At 49.1% G+C, this 17,649-nt stretch overlaps 1 protein-coding gene across 6 annotated transcripts in view; it reads right to left on the bottom strand.

Annotated features, from left to right (window-relative positions):
• The window catches only part of AP1B1 (adaptor related protein complex 1 subunit beta 1), a 66,902-nt gene that overhangs the window by 23,756 nt on the left and 25,497 nt on the right, over positions 1 to 17,649 (bottom strand). For all 6 annotated transcript variants that reach the window (XM_066260201.1, XM_066260200.1, XM_066260199.1 and 3 more), the window contains 6 exons: positions 12,425 to 12,487; positions 8,267 to 8,372; positions 5,667 to 5,802; positions 4,640 to 4,885; positions 3,350 to 3,540; positions 2,309 to 2,530 (listed from right to left, as the gene is read on the bottom strand). In XM_066260201.1, coding sequence (XP_066116298.1) covers positions 2,309 to 2,530; positions 3,350 to 3,540; positions 4,640 to 4,885; positions 5,667 to 5,802; positions 8,267 to 8,372; positions 12,425 to 12,461 — 938 coding nt within the window. In that variant the 5' untranslated portion in view covers positions 12,462 to 12,487. The remainder of the gene's footprint in view (positions 1 to 2,308; positions 2,531 to 3,349; positions 3,541 to 4,639; positions 4,886 to 5,666; positions 5,803 to 8,266; positions 8,373 to 12,424; positions 12,488 to 17,649) is intronic.

The raw sequence follows: 17,649 nt of genomic DNA, 5'->3' as shown, positions 1-17,649 counted from the left end.
CACCCAGGCAGAGGGCTCACTGACGGGCTCGAGCAAGCTCTGACTGGCCATTGCGTGTCTCACCACATCCCAGAAAGGGAAGAGGGAATATAAGCTAAGACAGTTCACATTTGAGGGCAGCAGGCACCAGGCGGTGGGCTTGGAGATCAGGCCTTGGTTCCAATACCAGCTTGACTCAGACGCCGGCTTCCTCACCCATAAAATAGGCATGACACTATGCTAGAAAGTGTTACTGCAGACTGAAGTCTCTAGTCAAACAGATCTACAGTCTGGGAACTCAGCTTTTTGAAGTGTTCTCACCATTCCCTAAATGATAAAGGTAATTAACCATGCCTAAACTATTTGTATGAACTATAAGGCCTTTGTTGAACACCTGCTTACCTTCTGGGAGTCTGGAATTTTGGGAGGTGCCAGGAACAGGCTACCTACACGAATCTCAAAGAGGCACCCCTAGGCAGAAACATCACATCCATGTTGCTGTGTTTTGTTGCTGAGGAAGGTGTGTGCTCTGTGTGGCCCACCCCCATGGAAGGGAGGAAGCATAAGGAAGTCTGCATATGAATTCCTCCAGATTCTACCTGTGCCCTTAGGACCCAGCTATGTATCTTCACTCTGCTGATAATCTTAGCTGTGAGGACAACTATGTGCTGACTCCCATGAGTTCTAATGAATTTCTGAATGTAGGGTGGTCCTGAGACCTTGACACAGGCAACTATATAACAGGGCTGTAGTGAAGCATGTTGCATGATCAATGCCTGCCTCAGAGAAGGCACTGGCAACCCAGGAGCCGTCCCCAGTGGCACTTCTCCTCTGGCACAACCCACATCTTCCTGAGACGAGGAAAGCTGAGAGGTGCAAAGGCTTGCACCACATCACACACTTAGTGCTAATGAGGGTGGGAGCAAGATGAGAGTCACCAACCCCAACTCCTACTTTTATGCCCTTTCCAGACCAAGAAGAGGAAGGCAAAGGAATGAGGACAGACGGTGGAGAAGGGGGAAGACACAGCACAGGAGGAAGAACCCTGGGTCTCTCGTGATGCTGTACAAGCTGCAGGGAGGTCCTGGCAAAGCAAGGAGCCTCTGTCATGCCTGTGGGGAAGGCAGCATTCTGGCTGGGGGGAAGCAGGAAGAAATGATTTCTACAGTCAGGACTTGGCAAAGCTGCTCAGCCACATGGCGGGACTGAGCCAGGTGGTGCCTCGACAACAGAATCAACTTATGAGATTTGCTGTGTTAAATATAGTCCAGGGAGCCCTTCACACTGATAGGGATCCACAGGTCATTACACCTTACTAATCCCACCCTGCAGCTTCAACTCCCTGTTTCACCCCAGAGAGGTTTCCCATGTTTATTCCCAAACCTGCACAAATGTCCCGATTCCACTGATCTCTCTTGGCCCCTAAGAGTGTCCTAAGAACGAGACAGACTACAATGACAAGAAGTGTGCACTGTCTTCCAAGAGAGAAGGTCTGCAAAGGCCTGTCCTGTGCGTAGCCCACTCCCACCGACGGGGCTGCTGCGTCACACAGCAGATTGTGCTTTAGTTGCCGAGGAAGCTGTTTGACCAAAAAGGCTGGAAGAACTCCAGAGGCCAGCTCTACCCTTCAGTGCTGCTGCGCTCTCTCATGGATCATTCCCGACAGCCCCTCCTGCTCTGTGCTCCTTGAACTGGCACGCCTAATTGCTTTTCAGCTCCACCCACTGCGGGCATCAGAGGCCTCCCCTTATCAGTGGCTTACTGCAGCAATCATGAAACAGGCTGCAGAGCATGCTTAGCGACTTTGACATACCCCTTCCCTGGCCTCAAGGCTGATGTAAAGTGCCTGCCACCTCACCACCTGGAGTCCTCCAACCTCAAGGAATTTGACTATAGCTACCAACTCTGTCCCCAGCAAAAACACATGCACGTACATAAAATCTTACACACTGTTTCCGGAGGGCTCTGTGAACTGTGGTTAAGAAGCTCCATGCTAGCCTTTACCTGGCCTGCTACCTGGTTAAGCTAAGCCAGAGTTTCTCAACCTCAGCACTCCTGGCTTTATCCAGGAAACAGCTCTCTGTCCTATGCACTGCAGGATGTCAAGCAGCAACCCTGGCCTCTAGATGCCAGTAGCACCCCCAGCTGTGACAACCAAAAATGTCTACAGATGTTGTCAAATGTCCACTGGGGCACAAAGTTGTCCCTAGCTGAGAACTCCTGTAAGCGACTGAAACGTCCTGCACAAGACATGTCATTCCCCTTCAGAGCCATTTCCCTGTAGCAGAACCCCAGGAGCACAGCTGCCTGAGTGTGCTGGTCTTCATACCTTTTCTGCACGATGAGGTTGATGTTGCGCAGAGCCACATACTGCAGCTCAGGCTCAGCTGATAGCAACGTAACCAGAGGCGGCGCCAGCTTCTTGAGCAGCGTGCCATAGTAGTCCAGGTCCTTGGACAACATCTCCATGAACTTCATCAGCACCTTCACAGCAGATAGCACCACAGCAGAGTTGGCGTGGGAGAGCCTGGGAGTGACTCGCTCACAGATGCTGAGGTCCGTTCCAAGGGGGTAAGGAGGAGAGACAGACAAGGGGAAACACCTTGTTTTTAGCTATCAAAATAGCACGTCTTTTGTAGTGGAAGATCTAAATCCTGGTTTTGTTGCTTGTAAACTGACCCCAAGTATATGAAAACCACTCTAAGCCTCAGCGTCCTCACCCAGAAAATGGAGGTGATGATGCCAATTCCAAAGAGTTGCTGGGCTTAAATTAGACAACATACATAAATCACGAGCACAGTGTCCAGTATGCTGCAAATACTTGATAAATGTCAATACCCTTCCTGCCCCTGCTGGGAGGGAGTTCAAAAGCAGCAGAATATCACGCTGATTGGGACCAAGGGTCAGGGGAGCCTGAGCTTGGTGACCTGCACAATTTCGTCTATCTCTCTAAGGGAGTTTCTTTACCTATAAAATGGGGACAATGATGGGACTGCCTTTACAGAGTTGCTTTAAGGATTATCAAATGCATGGGAACCACCAGCAGAGCCCCAACACCCAGTAAGAATTCAATGAATGGTGGCTCTGACGCTATCCATCTCCTTCATCAGTCTGAGGTGACCAGGGTCTCTGGCCGCTACCAGGTCAGGCCTGATTTCTGTCTTTGCCCATGATGAGCAGTGAGCTGACTGCCTGAAGAACACCACGGACAGCCTGGCACTGGTCTTCCTCGAGGTGTGTCTAAGGACAGTCTGTGGGGCAAGGCCCTGGGAAAGAGCCCACTAGAAGCCTGACAGCTAATGCTTACAGCTCCCCCTGCCCCCCGAGGCCCAGCTCTGGTTGGGCTGGCAAACAAGGGCAGCCTGCTCACCTCTGGGCTTCCCGGTCGTCCTTGGGCGTGTAGTTGGCCAGGCAGTCCAGGATGAAGATCTGGCCCCATTCAGTGCACTCATTCAGGGCTGTCAGCAGCTTGTTAATGGACTGGGGGTTCAGGTCGAGGAGGTTGCTGCTGGGGTGAGACTCTGCGATCTCTGAGAGGGCAGCTACTGCGTTTGCCACCACCTGGTTGACAGGGTGGAAGAAATAGAGGCTGGGGGCACTGCTCACAGATCAAGGGCAGTGGGGATAATGATGCTGGACAGTCAGAGGTTGAATATCCTGAAAAAAAAAAAGACCTGATGGGCATGGTCTGGAGCACAGAGACCCTACTAACTTCTCTGCAAACTGGAATTGAAATAAGTGCACTGGCCATTAAAGAAAAAGGGGAAATAAAAACAAGATCTAGTGCCAGGTGCAAGGCCACAGAAAGCATTCCCAGGCACATAACACACAGCCCCAATCTGCGAGCTACAATAGCTCACTCCAGGGGTTGTCAACAGTGCTTCTCAAAGCTGGAAGATCCCTGCAGAGCCCCTGGGGGCTGCTGAGAACACACAGGGGCTAGAGTACAGAGGGACTTGCCAGGTTAAGCTCTGGGTCCTCAAGCCATTATCACCCGAACAGATGCTTTTACATGTATCCCACATGGGTCTTCAACTTTTCCCTAAGTCAAACAGTGTTCCAGCAGCCATCTCTGGACTGGCCACTCAGTGTGTGATTAGTGTTTTTATAGGACACAGAGGTGGCCAGCTGGGCAGAGGGGTTTGTGCATTTCATATTGAACAGGGCCTGCTAAACTGCTCCCAAACTGCTGCCACCGCCGTGTGTTACAAGACAAGTTCTGTTCCCAACTATACCCTGATGCCTGTTGTCCAAGCTATGCTACTTCCTGGGTGACCTCTCTGTGGGGAAAGGGAAAAGTACCTCACATTCGGAGCTCACTGATGGTCTTGGGTAAGAGTTACAGTGATGGGAAGGAGGGCACTAGTCTTGGTTGCACACCCACTGTATGTCTGGCCATTCAAGACACACGATCTTTATAGCTTAAGCCTCACAGCACTACTGTGAGGCTTAAAGTCACAGAGCTTGTTAAAAAGGGCACAAAGAAGGGAATCGAGGTCTAGCTCACTCCAAAACACCTGAACCACTGCAGGCACGAAAACAATTACCTTGCAAGGCTCTGACTTCCAGGAACTGAGGACTACCTGGGGGAGGGTCAAAGTCTTCCCAAGCAACCCAGGAGGTGGTGGAGGTGGCACAGTGGGTGGTGGCAGCAGCTTACCATGGGGTTAGAGTCAGAGATGAGGTCTTTAAGTGTGTCCAGGAAGCCCTGGTCCTCTACCAGCTGAGCGTTGATGTCGTGAAGCTTGGCCACACACACAGCTGCTGTCTTGCGAACATATGGGTCCTCATCTTTCAGGCACTTCCGGAGTGGCTCACACAGGTACTCTGTGATCTTGTCAACGCGGATGCACCCCATGGTCCTCACAGCCAGGGCTCGAATCAGGGGGTTGGGGTCCTCACAGTCCTGAGGGGAACCAAGCATTGGCCAGGGCCAGGGGTAGGCTGAGCAACATCAGACAATTGCTACGGGATCTCACTACTGCTATCCCAACTGTGGCCAAAGGCATCAAAAGTGCCACCTGTGGGCACCTAGCACATGCTACATACTGTGCTGGGCCTTTGTGCTTTATCACCTCTGCTCCTCACAGCACACATACAATACTCTTCCTGTTTTATAGATGAGGGAGTTGAGGCTCTCAGGGCGGTTGAAAGCTCACCGTCACAGAATAGAGCTGTGAATCAAACTCATATCCATCTAGCACCACAACCTTCAATCTTTCCACTGAGTCATAGAACCCCTTGTTTGCTCTCATCTGGGCATCGATGGGGTAGGGGAGCTAAGGTTCTAAAGGTACACAGAGCTGACAATTCAAGTCCATGCTTGCTCCTCAATCTGGAGGACAAAAAATGCAGAAAGGAGCAAAGTCTAGAAAGGAAACACAGGCAGACACTTGCTGAATCTTGCCCTGGTAAAGGATGCAGGCAATGGCTCACCCCAGTGGCACTCAGGGATCAATAGGCCTTGTGCAACTTCACATGGAATGAGTTAGCAGGGTCTGCACCATCTGGTTTTCTGGAGAGCAGGAGCCCTCTGCTGGAAGATGAAGCCCTCAGGCTGGGAGTTAAGAGGGCCTGGAAGGAGCCTGAGTGTTTCTATGCAGGGCCTTAGTGTCTCACCCTGGGAGATGGAGGGGATGGAGCAGTGAGCAACCATAACCCCCAACCCCCACCAAGCGCCTACTCACCTTCACAAAGGTGTTGACAGCCATGATGGCCATGTCAGGCTGACTCTTGGCATAGTTCATCAAGTACAGGTATACCAGCTTCTTCAGCTCTAGGTTGTCCGTCTGCATACAGTTTACCACATCAGGGAAGAGGGCACTAGAAGGTCAAAATGGCATCAGTGTGGGGAAAGCCGAGAAAGGAAGATGATGATTTTCCAAACAGCTAATGGGGGGGGGGGGGTGTTCAAGGAGACAGTGGATAGGTGAGAAGGAGAAAGATAACAGGACTTCCTAGTAAAAGGGAGAACATCAACTATGCTCTGTTACCAGGAACACTTACTAGTAGAAAAGGAATTCCAAAGTGTGATTTTCAAAGCATCCTGTTCTTTTCCCAGGGTTCAAATACAAGCTCTGGAGCCCATCAGACCTGGCTAAAACCCAGCTCTGCCTTTTGTTAGCTATCCGAAGTTGGGAAAATGCCTTTATCTCCCACCCAAACCCTGAGTCTCAGTTTCCTTATTTGCAAAAAAGGTGCAACTAAATCCAATTTCAAAGGGCCCTTGTGATAATTAAATGAGATAACATATTTAAGGCATCTGGTCCTTGACATCGGGGAGGTGCTAAATAAATTAAAATGATTGTTTTTCCTTCCCCTGAAACTTAAGATGGCCCCTGATATTGGGCTACTGGTTCTGGAGGGCTTTAGGAAAGCAGGGATTGGCTATGCTGTTTTTACAAGGGACCAGCTCAAGTGCCCACTAAAAACCAGCCCAACATATACAAAGCATACACTATATGCAAGGCTCAGTACTGAGGGTTTTATAAGTGCACTTGATCTCATTTAGTAGTCTTAAGAAGTCCGGGGATTATCTCCATTTTATAAAAGTATTAGGTTCATAAATGTCAAATAACCGGCCTGAGGAAACAAATCTGACTCTAAATCCCATGCTCAGGACAAGTGCTCATCTAGGTAACCCCTTCCCAACATGGCATCCACAGTCCCAAAGTCGAAGGCCCCTTGAGATGTGAAATACGGTTAGAGATCAATTCTCTGTCTCTGGAATCATCACCTCCCCTCTCAAGCCCTGTGATTTAATGGGTAAGGACATGTTATATAACAGAGACTGAAGAGTTCAAGGTGAATTTCCTGAGCCCCAACTTGCAGGAGGCCAGTCAGTGCTGAAACCAATAGATCACCTTGGAAGATGATACACCAGGAAGGGGCAGGGGACTGCTAATGACCCCGCTTGCTCTTTTGGGTCTGTCACATCAGCACAAGTGGCTCATTTGGGATGGAGAACAAAGAGGCTTCCTCTGTGTGGAGGTGACAGTGGTGTTCCAGTTGAAGGAGAGTGGCTTTGTCCTGGAAGGAATCTGATTTGGAAGGAGGCTCCCTTTTCCAGCAGACGCCTGCTCCCTTCGCCGCCCTGTCTTCAGCAGGCCCCTCTGCAGAACTGTGTCTCCTGTGGTGCTGACAGGAGTCCTTGCTGAGGGTGGCAGTGGGATAGGCAGTCCGTGGAGAAGTCTGGAACAGTGTGATCCTGTTGTGGAGCCCGATCCTGCTGTGGGGGGAGCTGCCCCACGTCAGCACTCAGGCCTGTGATGAAGCATGGGGCTGGACAGCCTGAAGGCACAGAGGGAATGGGTGGAAGACACCCCACCCCGGCTTTGGATGTCAGAAGGGCTGGGCATGAGTCCTAGTTGTGCCATTAACCTTGTGACTGTTGGGCAGTCACTGTACTCCTTCTTTATCTGGCCTCTTTGGCAGTAGAAACATCATTACCTACAATATGGGGATTGTAAGGAACTGCTGGGAAAACATATCTGAAAGTGTTCTGCAGACTCTCAAACACTGTGCAAGTGTTAAGCTGTTGTAAAATCCAGTCCCTGTCCTTGGGGATTTTACAATGTGGCGGGCAGGTAAACACAAGTACACATAAGAGAAGAATAGTCTATAATTAGTGCTGTGTGACAGGAACACAGAGAAAATGCTATGTGTTCAGGGCAGTGAGCTGGGGTGATAAGGAAAGCAGCAGGGAGACCTTGAATGGGTGTTATAAGACAGAAAGACTAGCAGGTACATGGAAAAAGGAAAAGGAACTTTCAGGCAGGAGAAAAGCGTAAACAAAGGGTAGGCGCAATTCGACATGATCTGCTCAGGCAACCAGAGGCTGCAAACTGGCACCAAATTTGACAAATTCAATCTGCAGGTGTGTTTTATGTGAACAGCGTCCATTTCTTTCCTTCAGTATCACCTGGCAAGCTAAAGCAGGGAGATTTAAAATCAAAGATCCAAGTTTCCACTTTTGAAGACCTAAAAGACCTTGCAACACTGGGTCCATTTTCCCGGCTGGCAGCAATTCTCTGGAGGTTCTGACAAGGCTCAGGTCACATCCACTCCATCGTTTGTTGCCTTTTCAACCTAGTCCAGTTCACTCACTACATAACTGCTTGACTCCATCAACATTTAAGCTCATGACCCCTCTGCAAATAAAGCCTTCTTTTGGGAAAGGAGGTTCGTGAAGGGAGCTAGATGATGAGGGGAGACATGGATGCTTAGGGATGCCCTAAAGGAGAGAGCTGAACTGGACCCAGCTGCCACTCAGCCTACTCCTGCACACCTGACGTCTTTGCCCACTGTCATTGATGCAATCACTTTCTTCACCGCCTCCTTCTTCTTCTCCTTCTTGTCACTGTTGAGCTCTGCCTTCAGTTCGAAGATCTCCCCTGAAAAAAGAGGCAGTCACGAGTAAGCCATTCTCACCTACCAGAGGATGATTTCCAGTCCCCAACTTCCAAAAGAGCAGGAGGGAGCCAGCTAAGACACTCCATGCCACCAGCTGAGGGCAGCTGTAGGCCCCTGGCCTCAGCTGGGACAGGCAGGAGAGAGAAACAAGTGTTAGGAGAGAAATTATTAAGATGAAAGCTTGGGCCCTGGCTAGATAGCTCAGCTGGTTAGAGCACTTTTTTTTTTTTTTTGTATTTTTCTGAAGCTGGAAACGGGGAGGCAGTCAGACAGACTCCCGCATGCGCCCGACCGCGATCCACCAGGCACACCCACCAGGGGGTGTTGCTCTGTCGCGACCAGAGCCACACTCTAGCACCTGGGGCAGAGGCCAAGGAGCCATCCCCAGCGCCCAGGCCATCTTTTGCTCCAATGGAGCCTTGGCTGTGGGAGGGGAAGAGAGAGACAGAGAGGAAGGAGAGGGGGAGGGGGGGAGAGGCAGATGGGCGCCTCTCCTGTGTGCCCTGGCTGGGAATCGAACCTGGGACTTCCGCACGCCAGGCCGACGCTCTACCACTGAGCCAACCGGCCAGGGCCAGAGCACTGTCTTGATACACCAAAGCTGTAGGTTCTTTGATACCCAGCAAGGCACATAAAAGAATCAATCAATGAATGCATAAATAAATTAAAGAACAAACTGTTATCTCTTTTTCTTTCTACCCCCTCTTCTCTCTCTAAAATTAAAAAAAAGAAAAAGATGAAAGCTTGGAGGTAACATTGGATTTGAGAGGGGAACCATGGAAGATACAAGGGTTCTGAGGGAGACAAAAGCATGAAGGCAGGTCCTGCTCAGCCAGATGGCTAAACACACACAGAGGGAAGCAAAGTCCTCCTCAGCCACCCTTATCCAAAGCCCTCAAGGCACTGTGTGCTGGAATCCAGGGACTTCAAGTTTGAGGGGAAAGGGTAGGATGTGTTCGATTCCCACATTTGACTTCTTCTGTTTTTCCTAGAACCTCCAGTTAAAATGGCTCACTCAGAGTCCCAGTTAAAATGGCTCACTCAGGGTCTCACTTCCTGAGCCACAAGTGGTTGCTCAGCTCTGAACAAGGGAATCCAGCTGCGCTGTGAGGGCTCTATCTAAACAGCACGTGATGAACTGTTCTTAACTTGATGATGTGGAAAAAGCAAATGAGGAAGTAGGGTCATTCGGGGCCCTGCCATGGAGAGGCAGTCAGGACCCCGATAACCTTAGTAAAGGCCAGGGGGGCGACTGGAGTGGCAGGCCTCTGGCCCTCAGAACAGTAGTCATCAGCATTTCCTGAGCCTTCCTCTAAGCCAAGCGCCACACTAACTTCCTCCCACACCTTTTCGCATGTCATCCTCACAACTCTGCATTCTCCCCATGTTATAGATGAGCAAATGGAGGCTGTAAGAAGTTCAGTAACTTGCCCAAGGACACACAGCTAGTAAGAGGTCGGGCTAGTAAGAGCTGCCCCAAAAGCAGCTCTGCTAGCTCCAAAGCTCGCATGCTTGGATTGACTCAGGACACTCACTTTTCCTTCTCTGGACCTGTTTTCTTGTCTGTACTTTTTACTTTGACTGCGGCACTGAATTCTTTCATTTAATACTCAAATGTAAACCACTCGTTTCAGTGCCTGGCACTCAGTGGCCTATATTAAAGGTAGCCATTATTATTATTAATTTGTCACATGATTCTCTGTCTTGGCTATCTCTTTTGAAGACGTAAGAGTCCCAGGCTTCCCTCTCAAGTCACTTGGGGTGGGGGTAAAGCAGACTATCACATGGGGCGGAAGTGCTGAGGAAGCACTGGTCAGACTTACAAGGAGAAAAAGAAAACTTAGCAGGTTTTTATCATGACTGAATGACATGGTGTTCATCAAAGAACTCATAAACAAGTTTAATTAACCACACACACACCAGCACAGCCCAGCACAAAGCCACTCTGAGGACATTGCTCAACAGAGCCAGGAGGAATCTGCAGACCTTGCAGTTCAAATTCACGGCTCTGCAGGGCTGAAGGAACCCATATCCTTTTCCTCCCAGACTGTGGGGGCCCTGTCTCCCAGCTGTGGAATCCAATAGACCATGATGACTCTGACCCTGGGCCCTGCTGCAGGGCTGCCCCTGCTTTGCCAGAGACCTTTGGGAAGTTATAGTAAAACTGGGTGTCAGTTGATGGATTGAGGCCTGAGTCACCCTGGCCCCAAACAGGCCGATGAGGTGAACTTAGGATCCGACTGCACCCAAATGTCTCCTTCCTCAGTCACCAAGCCTAGCTCCTCAATCACATATGAAGCATCTGATTCTCTCAACCCCACTGCCGCCCACCTAGCTCGGACACCATCTCTCTCTCTCTCTCTCTCTCACTGGAGCTGTGGGGCTGGTCTCCCTGCCTCCATGCAGCTTCACCCCCTTTCAACCCTTTATTAGAATCTGCCTTGGACCTTCCCTATTTAAAACTATCACTGGTGTCAAATTTGGATCCAATATCTCTACAGATATTGTCCTCAAAAGAAAACCCACAAAATAACCCCCACCACTGGCATCCCAACACACTCGGCACTAAGCTCCCCCCGCTGGCCTGGCTTACCAGGCCCTGCAGGACTGATCCCTGCACATCTTTCTAACCTTCCACCACACTCTTCAGTAACTTATGCCCAACTGCTTTCCTTTCCCTGAATGTATCATGGGCAGAGCACTTGTTCAGCTCCATTCCTTACCCCCACACCCCCTTTATCTAGCTAGGTCCACCCAGGGCCCTCTCAGAGCCTCCAACACTTCCCTTTATCATAGCACCCACCAGCCCTTTAGAGGAATTACTATTTAAACTGTCTTCTCCACTCAATCACAAGCAAAGCCAGTTTAGAGACTGTCTCCTCTATTGCACATGGAAGGTGTTCAATAAAAGCTGGCTGGACCAATAAATGAAATGCCTCAGGAGAGACAGACTTCAGGTCCAGGTTTAGCTGATCCAACAACACAATCTTTTCCTCTGGTCAGCAGGCGTGTCAATCACACTTGGAAGGAAGGAAAGAGGAAGGAAGGGCTGGGCAGTAGATGCTTACAGGGTCAAAACATATTTGTTTGCTGCTACAACTCCCATTTCCCAAAAAGCAAGAACAATCACAATATGCAACAATGTAAGATGAGCTTAGCAAACTTCAGTGCAGCAATTCAACAAAGACTGAGTGTCAGAACTGTGGAGAAATGTTTATGATAATGTCAAGAGAAAAACAGGATATAAACCTTGACTTCAACCACATAAATATGTGCCCAAGGATAAGGACCAGACACACATATTGCTGCGGAGCTGCTGATAACATTGTGTGCCTTCTTTCTTCCAGGAAACAACACCACCATATTTAACTATTTTAAGCCATGGGGAACAAATGAGGGCTTTTTTCTATATGAGGAGATAATGTTCATTCCTTCTTTTAACTCTAAAAGAAGTGGTCAATTTCTTATACCATCAACAGTTCAATTTTCTGGACCCCACTAGGTTAAAAGACGCTCTGGGTAATTCACACCACTAGATTCCAAGCCTCCGCACCTAGCCCTGGCCGGTTGGCTCAGTAGTCGAGCGTTGGCCTGGTGTGCAGGAGTCCCGGGTTCGATTCCCGGCCAGGCACACAGGAGAAGCGCCCATCTGCTTCTCCACCCCTCCCCCTTTCCTTCCTCTCTGTCTCTCTCTTCCCCTCCTGCAGCCAAGGCTCCACTGGAGCAAAGTTGGCCCGGGTGCTGAGGATGGCTCTGTGGCCTCTGCCTCAGGTGCTAGAATGGCTCTGGTTGCAACAGAGTGACGCCCCAGATGGGCAGAGCATCGCCCCCTGGTGGGCATGCCGGGTGGATCCCGGTTGGGCGCATACAGGAGTCTGTCTGCCTCCCCGTTTCCAACTTCAGAAAAACACACACACACACACACAAAAAGCCTCTACACCCTCCACCCCCCCCCCCATCCCTGCAGGGACCAAGCAAAAGGGTTGGGCAGGGCAAGAGTAGGACAAGACCCCCACAATGAAGCAAACTGTACCTTTCTTGGTTGTGGTGAAATACTTTGAGTCAGTCATTTTGGTCCCTTATCTGTGGCCAGACTCTGCAAGACAGAAGAGAGGGTGACTTTCCATTGTGATCCATTTTCAGTTACAGAGCACAGGAGGAGGAGAAGAGAAGGGGCCAGCATACATGTGGTATGGGAAGGCAGCTTTCTTTTTTTACTTGAACATATTGAGGTGACATTGGTTAATAAAAGTACAGATTTCAAGTGCACAGTTCTATAATACATCATCCGTATATCGTATTGTATGCTCATCATCCCATGTCAAGTCTCCTTCCATCACCATTTATCCTCCCATATTCTATTCTTTTTTTTATCCATTCATTTTCTTTTTTATTTATTTATTTTTAATTTATTTTATTTATTCATTTTTAGAGAGGAGAGAGAGAGGGAGAGAGAGAGAGACAGAGAGAAGGGGGGAGGAGCTGGAAGCATCAACTCCCATATGTGCCTTGACCAGGCGAGCCCAGGGTTTCGAACTGGCGACCTCAGCATTCCCAGGTTGACGCTTTATCCACTGCACCACCACAGGTCAGGCCCATATTCTATTCTTAAAAACATTTTTAAAATTTATTTTAGAGAGAGAAGAAGGGGGGGGAGAGGGGGAGAGAAAGAGAGAGAGAGAGAGAGAGAGAAACATAGATCTGTTATAGTATGTGCCCTGACTGGGTATTGAACTGGCAACCTCTGCACTTCAGGACAACATTCTAACCAACCAAGCTATCTGGCCGGGCTTCCCCATGCCCTGAAGATAGCTTATCTCTTTACTGGGCAAAGGAATTATTAGATACTGGCTGATCAGATTACAGAGGGTAATCTACCTGAAGGATCTACTTTTTTTTTCTTTTGAGTAAGAGAGACAGACAGGAGGGAGATAGATGAGAAGCATCAGCTTGTAGTTATGGCACTTTAGTTGTTCATTGACTGCTTCTTATACGTGCCTTGACCAGGGGGGTCCAACCAAGCCAGAAACTCCTTGCTCAGGCCAGCAACCTTGGGCTCAAGCCAGTGACCTCAGCATCCCAGGTCAACGCTCTATCCACAGCACCACCATCAGTCAGGCAGATCTATTAAATTTGTGGGGGTTTTTTGTTTTTTTTTACAGAGACAGAGAGAGTCAGAGAGGGATAGATAGGGACAGACAGGCAGGAACGGAGAGAGATGAGAAGCATCAATTGTTAGTCTTTCGTTGCGACACCTTAGTTCAGGGGTCCACAAACTGTGGCCCCCTAGGCCATTTATCCAGCCCTCACCGCACTTCTGGAAGGGACACCTCTTCCATTGGTGGTCAGTATGTTGGCGTCGCTCACGTACAGTACTACTTTGGGACGCACGTGTCATGGCTCTGGAAGCGCATCATATCACTTGTTACGGCTAGCAGTGACAAATATGGAACCGGACATTGACCATCTCATTAGCCAAAAGCAGGCCCATAGTTCCCATTGAAATACTGGTCAGTTTGTTGATTTAAATTTACTTGTTCTTTATTTTAAATATTGTATTTGTTCCCATTTTGTTTTTTTACTTCAAAATAAGATATGTGCAGTGTGCATAGGGATTTGTTCCTTTTTTTTTTTTTTTCCCTCTTCATTTTTCTGAAGCTGGAAACAGGGAGAGACAGTCAGACAGACTCCCGCATGCGCCCGACTGGGATCCACCCGGCACGCCCACCAGGAGGCAACGCTCTGCCCACCAGGGGGCGATGCTCTGCCCATCCTGGGCGTCGCCATGTTGCGACCAGAGCCACTCTAGCGCCTGAGGCAGAGGCCAGAGTCATCCCCAGCGCCCGGGCCATCTTTGCTCCAAAGGAGCCTTGGCTGCGGGAGGGGAAGAGAGAGACAGAGAGGAAAGCACGGCGGAGGGGTGGAGAAGCAAATGGGCGCTTCTCCTGTGTGCCCTGGCCGGGAATCGAACCCGGGTCCTCCGCTGTTCCTAGTTTTTTTTATAGTCCAGCCCTCCAACGGTCTGAGGGACAGTGAACTGGCCCCCTGTGTAAAAAGTTTGGGGACCCCTGCCTTAGTTGTTCATTGATTGCTTTCTCATATGTGCCTTGACTGTGGGGCTGCAGTAGACCAAGTAACCCCTTGCTCAAGCCAGCGACCTTGGGTCCAAGCTGGTGAGCTTTGCTCAAACCAGATGAGCCTGCGTTCAAGCTGGCAACCTTGGGGTCTTGAACTTGGGTCCTCGTTATCCCAGTCTGACACTCTATCCACTGTGCCACTGCCTGGTCAGGCAGATCTATTAAATTTTTGAATGTCTTTATCAAAGGATACTTTGACCCAATTTTATTTGTAGGAATCTCTCTCACAGATACATCTGCACAGGATACAAGTTTTTACTGAAGCACCGTCCATAGCAGTGCACCACTGGAAATAACTTATATGCCCATCAATAAGGGTTGGCTAAATACTCTGAAAGAACCCACAGATTAAAAAGCACCTAACAGCCTGGCTTGTGGAAGTGCAGTGGGTAGAACGTCAACCTGGAATGCTGAGGTTGCCAGTTCAAAACCCTAGGCTTACCTGGTGAAGACATATACAACAAGCAATCAATAAATAACTAAAGTGAAGCAACAGTGAGTTGATATTTCTTGTTCCTCCTCGCCCTCTGTAAAATCAATAAATAAAATCTTTAAAAAAAAAGCATCTGACAATCATAGTGACAGCAGCCCCTTTATGGCGTTTACTCAGCCCAGCACTGTTCTAAGTGCTTCGCACACTTTAGCTCACCACACACAGCCAGAAGTGCTATCATTGCCCTATAAGTCAAATGAGCTTGGAAAATGCCACGTTTAAAAGGCTACAGATTTATTCTCTCCCCAACTTTTCCAAGTTTCTCTAACAGTGATATGCATTATTCAACTGTAGAGGACTAGAATCTTTTTTTTTTTTTAAAGATTTTATTTATTCATTTTAGAGAAGGGAGAGAGAGGGAGAGAGGAAGACAGAGATGAGGGGAGGAGCTGGAAGCATCAACTCCCATATGTACCTTGACCAGGCAAGCCCAGGGTTTTTTTGTTTTTGTTTTTTTACAGAGAAAGAGAGAGAGTGTATCTCAGAGAGAGGATAGGTAGGGACAGACAGACAGGAACGGAGAGAGATGAGAAGCATCAATCATTAGTTTTTGGTTGTGACACTTTAGTTGTTCATTGATTGCTTTCTCATATGTGCCTTGACCATGGGGCTACAGCAGACTGAGTAACCCCTTGCTCGAGCCAGTGACCTTGGGTCCAAGCTGGTGAGCCTTGCTCAAACCAGATGAGCCCGTGCTCAAGCTGGCGACCTCCGGGTCTCGAACCTGGGTCCTCTGCATCCCAGTCTGACGCTCTATCCACTGTGCCACCGCCTGGTCAGGCCAGGACTAGAATCTATACACTGCAGGTTTTATTAGCATTGACTAAAGAGAAATGGTCAATTTTCTCAAAGCATCTCTCAGGATACCTCCTAATGTAAAACTTACAGTGAAGTGTTTTAAGGCAACAGGACAAAGAAAGTACCCAGGCTCTCTTGCTCATTCGACAAACATTTACTGGGCATCTAACCTCACCAGTTCCTTTTGGTCAACAGGCAAAAGATAAAATAAGGTAAACAGGCCAGGCTCAGCGGTAGAGCGTCGACCTGGCGTGCGGGGGACCAGGGTTCGGTTCCAGCCAAGACGCATGGGAGAGGCGCCCATTTGCTTCTTCACCCCCCACCCCTTCCTTCCTTTCTGTCTCTCTCTTCCCCTCCCGCAGCCGGGGCTCCATTGAAGCGGGGATGGCCCGGGCTCTGAGGATGGCTCCTTGGCCTCTGCCCCGGGCGCTGGAGTGGCTCTGGTCGCAGCAGAGCGATGCCCCGGAGGGGCGGAGCATCGCCCCTGGTGGGTGTGTCGAGTGGATCCCGGTCGGGCGCATGCGGGAGTCTGTCTGACTGTCTCTCCCCGTTTCCAGCTTCAGAAGGGTGCAAAAAAAAAAAATGGCCCTGGCTGGTTGGCTCAGCGGTAGAGCGTCAGCCCAGTGTGTGGAAGTCCCAGGTTCCACTGCTAGCCAGGGAACACAGGAGAAGCACCCATCTGCTTCTCCACCCCTCCCCCTCTCCTTTGTCTCTATCTCTCTCTCTTCCCCTCCCACAGCCAAGTCTCCACTGGAGCAAAGCTGGCCAGGACGCTGAGGATGGCTCCATGTCGTCCACCTCAGGCACTAGAATGGCTCCGATTACAACGAAGCAATGCCCTAGATGGGCAGAGCATTGCCCCCTGGTGGGCATGGCAGGTAAAATACAAAAAAAAAATTATTAACTGAGCCCCTATTAAAGAAAGCCAGGGTTTTTTCATACATTATCTTATTCCTACCAAAAAGTAACTTCTTTAAACCCCATTTTTACAGACGAGGAAACTGAGGCTCAGGAATGTTAGAGGCTGCATGATTTGGGTAGGAGGATTGCCCCGTGTATGCTGCTGGCTTTTCATAATAAAACTCCTTAAAATTCATACTGGACTTGGTGTCTCTACATGAACCTGCAGAAATGAGGTGCTTCAGTCTACACTACTAAAAGGACCAACCAGTCACTCTAGTCTGAAAGTGTGCTGAGCATCAGAGGTCAACCAAGAGAGGAATTCAGCTGAGTGTCCTGTGGGAAGCATAGGCATTGAGCCAGAAATAACAGGTTATGATAAGCCAGGCCCAGGAGCTCCACAGACAAAATGGTATCTAAGCCCCAAGGCTCCAAGGATGAAATGCCTGCTGACAAGGATGCAGATAAAGAAGTACTGGTCAGCAGATGAAAAAAACTCTAGAAGAATCCCTGGACTGTAACTTTTATCGAACTATGGAAGTGATCCCTGAAAGTATAGTCTTGTATGTAACTTTTATCTAATTAACTTTTCCCTAAATTCTAAACTCTTTACCTACCCTTTTCTTCCCTTTATAAATAAGGTTGAGATGAGGTATTAAGATTTTTGGGGGCAGTACCAAACTCGTGTCTTCTCAGATTGCGAACCATCTGAATAAAGCACCCCTAAAGATAAAAAATTATTATTAAAAAAAAAAAAGAATGTTAGCTAACTTGTCCAAGGCTTATAAGTGGCTGGCCTAGGAGACTGTTTTTAGGTCCATCCGAGTTCAGCACCTGTGCTCTATTGAAGGAGCCTCAGATTGCTCTCTGACAGCTTCCCCCATCTGAGAGGGAGGACAGAGTCCTGACAGTGGCTAAGGACTCAGTCCA

This window comes from Saccopteryx bilineata, chromosome 2 (assembly GCF_036850765.1).
Source record: "Saccopteryx bilineata isolate mSacBil1 chromosome 2, mSacBil1_pri_phased_curated, whole genome shotgun sequence".
Taxonomy (NCBI): Eukaryota; Metazoa; Chordata; class Mammalia; order Chiroptera; family Emballonuridae; genus Saccopteryx; species Saccopteryx bilineata.
The sequence above is the reverse complement of the archived record's forward strand: the minus strand, read 5'-3'. Positions and strand labels throughout refer to the sequence as shown.